Source organism: Sinocyclocheilus anshuiensis, unplaced genomic scaffold (genome assembly GCF_001515605.1).
Source record: "Sinocyclocheilus anshuiensis isolate Anshui unplaced genomic scaffold, SAMN03320099.WGS_v1.1 scaffold58, whole genome shotgun sequence".
NCBI lineage: Eukaryota > Metazoa > Chordata > Actinopteri > Cypriniformes > Cyprinidae > Sinocyclocheilus > Sinocyclocheilus anshuiensis.
In genome coordinates this window covers 654,990-662,974 of record NW_015547688.1, presented here as the reverse complement: position 1 = coordinate 662,974, position 7,985 = coordinate 654,990, and the positions used below count along the sequence as shown (strand labels likewise).

The 7,985-nt window shown below is 36.9% G+C and overlaps 1 protein-coding gene across 1 annotated transcript; it reads left to right on the top strand.

Annotated features, from left to right (window-relative positions):
- The first annotated feature begins 6,346 nt into the window (after positions 1–6,346).
- Positions 6,347–7,464, top strand: LOC107703333 (G-protein coupled estrogen receptor 1). The gene has a single exon (XM_016505923.1). The coding sequence runs from the start codon at positions 6,403–6,405 to the stop codon at positions 7,462–7,464; it is 1,062 nt and encodes a 353-aa protein (XP_016361409.1). The 5' UTR covers positions 6,347–6,402.
- The last annotated feature ends 521 nt before the right edge of the window (positions 7,465–7,985 follow it).

The following is a 7,985-nucleotide window of genomic DNA, read 5'->3' as shown; positions in this document are numbered from 1 at the left end:
TTGTCCCTATTTTACCCAGCACTGGGTTGTATTTAACCCAGCATTTTTTAGAGTGTATAGTTCTATATTTGTTGATGTTCTAGTCTGAAAGGTTCTTTCTGTGGGACACAGGGGATTCATTACAGACAGCCTGATAGGGATTCTCACCATTGACTTCAGGATGTTCTACACAAACCTCTTTGAAGACGTAGCTGATGGCACATAAAAGAGCCCTCAAGCTTTCTGTAAACCCATCTTGACACGGAGAGGCTGATAAGGTGAACAGAATCCATCCCTGTTCAGAAAATCGAATTACAAGCATAATAGTTTGTGACTCAGTAATCTCACAACCGACAAAAGCTTTGCTGCCCCTCGTTCTCCAAACTAAGGGTCGTATCGATTCACCATCTAACATTGTACTGCACAACCAAATGATTAACTTCTCACATACGATCTTATTATGCATATTTTCCATTCTCTCATTGATGTTTTAACAGAAAATGACACAGCTGTGAAACCATCTCTTAAGATTTGGCACTAAACAGTACAGATTACACCGTCGGGAACTTTTACGACAGGAGCGTTTGTTTATTTAGCATGACGATTATTTGAACACCCCATAAAGTTAGTGCTATTTCTTTGCATCTCGCTCATCTACGAGCACTTTACATCATCTTTAATAGTTCAAACCTGACCAGGTGTATTAAATACACTCAATTATTCATCATCAGAGTCGTTGCATCGGGGACGTCTCATCCCAGGTCTGGAGCATTTAAAACAACCTGCCCTTGTGAAATCTTCGTCATTCTTTGAACTGCAATTAGACTAATGAGCACTAGTGTCATGGATGTCTCCGAGGTTGAAACAGAGATGAAATGAGTCGTGACAGCAGCCATATGTCCTGTGCTAAGTAACTGCCATTGGTGGGTCTCCTGCTATTGATGCTGTCCACATGCGTGTGGCCGTGCTGAGGAAAGTCAGAGCAGAGAGGAAAGAGAGAGAGAGAGAGAGAGAGAGAGAGGAAGAGGTAGAGGGGTGGCTAGTGAACTAGTGGCCACAAAGAAAGGAAGTTGATATTCTGGTCTGGACCTTCTCCCTGACAGCAGCGAGTTGTCTTATAACAGTAGGTGGCGCAGCCAGTGGATCTTGTCCTGGTAAAGGAATTACAAATCTGCGCCAACTCTACACTGACTGCATCACATGCCCTTGTGAATAAAGTGAGTGACTTTTGACTATTATTTTCTACTCATGGATTGTATTCATTAATAATACTTTTGAGAAAAGTAAATGAGTTGCATAATAGATTAGTTAGAGATTAAGTTAATTTGTGAGACAAACCCATTTGAAAAGACTACAACGGCTAGAATATTTTGTGTCGATATGGACCTGAGAGCCCAATGCTCTATGTGAAAAACTTCAAATTAACCTTTTAACCCTAGTCAAAGTAGTCATACAGAAAATGTACTGTTTTACAATGTAATACACTTGTTGTTGTTTCCTTCAGAAACATTTTAGGAATGTACTGCTATAATGTGTGTCAGGGTTGTTATTGTTAACTAAAACTATTAGAATAAAAAAAGTAAAATATACTTATTACGTGAGAAATATAAACTTGAAAAAAAAAAACATAAAATTAGAAATGTTACTTGTTGAAATGTTGAAGTTGAATAACTAAAATGTATAGAACTGAACTAAAATAAAGCTAAATATAAATATTAAAAATAATGAGAATGAGAAAAGCACATAACAAAATTACTATATCTAAAAAATGAAGTAAAATGAAAACTGAAAATATGACAATAATACATCAACAAAAACAATACATATGTAAACAACATAAATAATACTAAAATAATATTGCTGTGTGCTTAACTGCCATACAGCATATCATGTGAAAATTCATTATTTTTGTTTTATATCTGGGTTCTATCAGTCCCCAAATATAAGTACGTTTTTCGGTTCATATACATATATGTGACCCTGAAGCACAAAACCAGTCTTAAGTCGCTGGGGTATATTTGTAGCAATAGCCAAAAATACATTGTATGGGTCAAAATGATTGATTTTTCTTTTATGCCAAAAATCATTAGGATATTAAGTAAAGATCGTGTTCCATGAAGATATTTTGTACATTTCCTACCGTAAATATATAAAAAATTAATTTTTGATTAGTAATATGCATTGCTAAGAACTTCATTTGGACAACTTTACATCAATGGAAAGCTTATTTATTCAGCTTTCAGATGATATATAAATCTCAATTTTGAAAAATTGACACTTAAGACTGGTTTTGTGGTCCAGGGTCACATATATTATATTTATTTATTTACAATGTAATAATTTCTCATAGAATTTGGCAATAAAAAGTCATGAAATATCCACCTGTTACTTGAATGCTAAGTATGTTTTTGAGCTATTGAAATGGCCATGCAGTCTCAGAACCCAAAGAGAATATGACAGTTAACTATCTTAACCAACAAGACTATTTTAGTCAACCAGCTTCACTAGAAATACTGCTGGTTGAGCAGCTTCACCTGTTAAGTTTTGTTGGCTAATAGCATGGCGATGCTGGGGCACTTGCGCAAGACCAGCACCATGAAGCAGAATAAACCTGGAACATCATGCAAATTCATGCTAGTGTAAAATGGTTTTCCAACAGAGGTAGGGAAAAACAATCTTAAGTCTTCTATTCCACCATAATTTTCAAATGCACTGCAGAGATTTCAAATAGTTGGGAACACTTGATAAAGCAGCACAGTCATTTTCCTGGTTGAGACATATCATAATGTGCAGTCTCTCTCTCTCTCTCTCTCTCGCTTTCCAAATGAGCCTTTCAATTATCTGGGTGTGTGTGTGCTTGTCTTTTATTGATGTATCTACTCCATCACTAATATACTGATAAATTGCTCGTGTCATCTTGCATCTGTGAGTAAATGTGCAGAATCCCTTTTGGGAAAGAGTTATATTGTCCTACTGGGTCTTTTGAAGGAGATGTAATTTTAGGCAATAACAAATGTTCCTTTATCTATTATGCAGTGATGAAATCTGAATGGGTCTGCAGTTGAGAATGAATTACAGCTACAGGATCAGACTCTCACAGTTCTGTTTATGGTATTTCTAAAGCAAAGGAAGCCTTACATAATGCTGTTAGTTTATAGTTGTTTACTTTAATGGGCACTTTAATGATATGCCAAACAAATATTATGTTCCTATATAAAATTATTGACAGAAACTTTTTAAAATTTTGTTTTATTATTTTTTTTATAGATATTTTTCCTACGTTATTTAAGAGATAAATATTGCAAACTGTTGCAAAAGTGATTGCATTTGATTGCACTGTGCATGACTGTCAAAACCATTTACAGTGTCCAAATATCCCGACCTTTATGCTCCTAATAAGCCATCTGCAAAACGCTGAAAATAAGTGGTCTAATTTTGGAAAGCTGGCTGCGGTTCTTAGACTTTTCTGCTGCGCGCCGACCAGTTTCATTGGGAGTTTAATCCGGACTGATTCTTTTAAAGGTTAAAGTATTTTGAGTCCAGACAGGTTACATAGACCTCATTAAAATCACTGAATACAATTATGCACATTTAAATTTGGCTCTGGTGAATTATATTTGAGAAAGGAGTTGTTAATCTATGTAGGAAGTGAAAAGTCGGATATGCCCTGATTGCTCACTGAAGGTCAGTCTTTTCTGCCATACTTAATTTTAATACTTATTAATATAATTCTTGCATTTGTTTAACAAATTAATTTGGATTAATACAGATCCTATATATAAATATTACATATTCTTTCCAAATATATGGTAATTGTTGCATAATGAGCGTTTTAATTAGCATGGAGGCATTAGATTTAATTCATTACACACCATTATTCATGATGATACTGTGGCATATGAATCTGAAATTAGTCATATAATATAATTATATTTTCTTTTGACACCCATTAACTCTGTGTAAGTAAAAAATAATTAGTTCACTACAATCTATCTCTCCAAAATCAAAATACATTAGTGCAGTGAAAATCAGTTATGAACATAAATGTTATGTAAAGTTAGCCTATGTTCCTGTGAGGAAAATCAAATATTGTATCTATCCCTATGATGCAGTTCTACAGTGCGTCTTTTTGCTGTTTAATAGTTGTGAGTTTAGCACATGGGTCTGACAGCTCAGGGTGCTTCAATGCATCTGTTTAAGACTTTGCTTTGCATTTTAATAAGCTTGTAGACACTCGGTCCTTAATGTGAATCAATGTCAATGAATTAAAAACTGTTATGAGAGCTGCCATCAAGTGCAAACGCAGATATTTAACATAATACATTAAAGTGATGGTTCACCTCAAAATTCAAATTCTGCCATCATTTACTCACCCTCATGTAATTACAAACCTGTATGACTTTCTGTTATTTTGAAAAATGACTTGGACTTTTTTGTCCATCATTCAGTGAAAGTCCATTGGGTCTGTTTGCAGTTTCGGACCCCACTGACTTTCATTACATGGGCAAAAACATATATATAGTCATCAGTGTTGGGGCAAGTTACTTTTTAGATGCTTTTATCCAAAGCGACTTACAAATGAACAATGAACAATGAACATAGGACAATAGAAGCAATCAAAACCAACAAAAGAGCAAAAATATGCAAGTGATATGACAAGTCTCGGTTAACCTAATGCAGTACACGCAAGATGTATATATATTAGTGCTGGGCAACGCTTAATCGCGATTAATCACATCCAAAATAACAGTTTTTCTGTACATAATATATATGTGTGTACTGTGTATATTTATTATGTATATTTAAAGACACACTCATACAGTATATATTTAGAAAATATTTACATGTATATATTTATATTCATATAATTTCTATTATACATAAATATATTTAATATATAAGCATAACATATTTTTCTTAAACACATATAAATGCATGTATATGTATTTATATATACAGTACATAATAAATATACACAATAAACACACATATATTATGTACACAAAAACTTTTATTTTGGATGTGATTAATCGCGATTAATTGTTGCCCAGCACTAATATATATATATATATATATATATATATATATATATATATATATATATATATATATATATATATATATATATATATATATATATATATATATATATATATATATATATATATATATATATATATATATACACACACACACACACACAAACAACAAAAAGAAAACGTAGATAAAATAGAAAAATAATAGTGAAAGCTAGTGTTAGAGGCCCTTTTTTAAAGAAAACAAGCAGTTAGAAAATTAATAGAGTGCAAGTGTTAGAGGATCAAGTGTTTTTTTTTTATTTAAATAAAAAAAAGAAAACAAATAGATAAAATAGAATTAGAATAGAGAGTGCTAGAGTTAGAGGGTCAAATGAAGACAAAAGAGATGTGTTTTTAGCCATTTCTTAGATGGCTTAGATGCTCGAATTGAGTTGGGCGTTACTTACGTTACTTTTGCTTTACTTTTTCAATCTGGTCTGGGCTTGCTTGCTTGATTTTGGTAAATGTAAAAGCCTTTTCACACCAATAGTGACATGAATACGCCTCAGGCTGAAGGAGATGTAAATTCATGTCTGTAAATTAGTGGGTGCAGCTCAAACTAACCTTTCAGCTGTGCTCCTATTCTGAATTGCATAAAGAATAGGATGCAGAAGAAAGGCTTGCATCATATTCTGAGTTTGCATTTCACTGTTTTTATTAATTTTGTGGAATCGAGTAAATGCAAGTTCACATTTTTGGTCCCCGATTTGTCTCAACACGGGGACAGGAGAGCTGTCAGTCAATAATTTAGTCATACAGGTTTGGAATTAAATGAGGGTGAATAAATGATGACAGAATGTTTATTTTGGGGTGAACTATCACCTTAAATAATAATGTCAATGAAACAAGTGATCAAAACAAGTGAACAAAAAAAATGTTTTGTTCTTCAGATATTATTTTCCTCTTATTTCTCTCTCTTGTTCAGGTGTCACAGAGGTAGTGTCATTAGTGGACTAAAAAAAAATCATGCTCATGGACTGGAGGAGACCAGACTGCACTGGATTGAATGCGTGTGAAGAGCAAAGTGTGCAAAAGAAAAAAAGGAAGCTCAATCCCTAAGGAGAGACTCTTGGTGTTGGTGCCATGGATCACACAAGCCCAGGCAGCCTCCATAGCTGAGAGACTGCCCTGAAAATGGAGGTCTTCTACCCTGGCTGCATCTCCAGAGGTGAAACTGTCTGGGTGGATTCAATCAGACCTTGAGCGTCCGCTTGTAAACAACCGGTTGCCGTCAGAATGCGAATGGAGGCTTAAAGAAGGATGCTCTCTACAAGGCGAACTGGGCACTGACACAAATGAAGTATGTAGCACCATTCACAGCATCTGAAACAGAGACTTGGCCAGTATGGAAGAGCAGACTACCACTGTGATTCAGATTTACGTAAATGGCACTGAGCAGTTCAATGCTTCGTATGACTTCAACCTAACCGATGTGAAAGAAAGCATAGACACCTATGAGTTTTACATCATCAGCCTGTTTCTCTCCTGCCTGTACACCATATTCCTGTTCCCCATTGGCTTCATTGGGAACATCCTTATTTTGGTGGTTAACCTCAACCACAGGGACAAGATGACCATCCCTGATCTGTACTTCGTCAACCTGGCCGTGGCGGACCTTATTCTGGTGGCAGACTCGCTCATCGAGGTCTTCAATCTCAACGAGAAGTACTACGACTACGCCGTCCTCTGTACCTTCATGTCGCTGTTCCTCCAGGTGAACATGTACAGCAGCATCTTCTTCCTGACATGGATGAGTTTCGACCGATACATTGCTCTGGCTAGCTCTATGAGCAGCAGTCCACTGCGAACCATGCAGCATGCCAAACTCAGCTGCAGCCTCATCTGGATGGCCTCCATCCTGGCGACTCTGCTTCCTTTCACCATCGTGCAGACCCAACACACCGGCGAGGTGCACTTCTGCTTCGCCAACGTCTTTGAGATCCAGTGGCTCGAGGTGACAATCGGATTTCTGGTGCCGTTCTCCATCATCGGCCTGTGCTACTCCCTGATCGTCCGAATCCTCATGCGTGCCCAGAAGCACAGAGGACTGTGGCCACGCCGGCAGAAGGCCCTGCGCATGATTGTGGTGGTGGTGCTGGTGTTCTTTATTTGCTGGCTACCTGAGAATGTTTTCATTAGCATCCAACTGCTCCAAGGCACGGCCGACCCGTCGAAACGCAGCGACACCACGTTGTGGCACGACTACCCCTTGACTGGACACATCGTCAACCTGGCTGCGTTCTCCAACAGCTGCCTAAACCCGATCATTTACAGCTTCCTCGGGGAGACTTTCAGAGACAAGCTGCGGCTCTTCATCAAGCGGAAAGCCAACTGGTCCGTGGTCTACCGCTTCTGTAATCACACCCTGGATTTGCGCATCCCTGTCAGGAGCGAGTCCGAAGTGTAGCGCAGGTGTGGCAACCTGCAGTTCCTGAAGTTGTCTCGCTTCCAGAACTTGATCATGAATTGACAGAGAGAGATCCGTGGGTTAGCTTGATGCCATGAACACTGCCTAATTCTTATTGTTGGCTGAGCGAAAAAAGGATTATTCAGGGTGAATCACCTGCTCATGAAGTGGATTATAAAACACGGATGCAGAGCTTGGCCTAAGGCTGCCTTTTACAGATAATTGAAATAATGGGATAGCATGTCTCAATGAAGATTTTTATAGGATGATATTCTCTGAGTCCATTTTAAGGGAACAAATAAAGTCATGGAAGCATCTGAGACCCATTTCCAATCTGAGTCATTGCTATATATTCTCCAGTTTATATATTAATGTTATTGAAACTTGATCTGTTCTGTTTTAAGACTGAATAAATGCATATTTTGTAGGATTTTTCATTGCGAACATCTTCACTGAAAGGGGATGCTAAAAACACGAGAATCCCCTGCTGAAAAAAAACAGAATATGCTGGTTAGGTACTG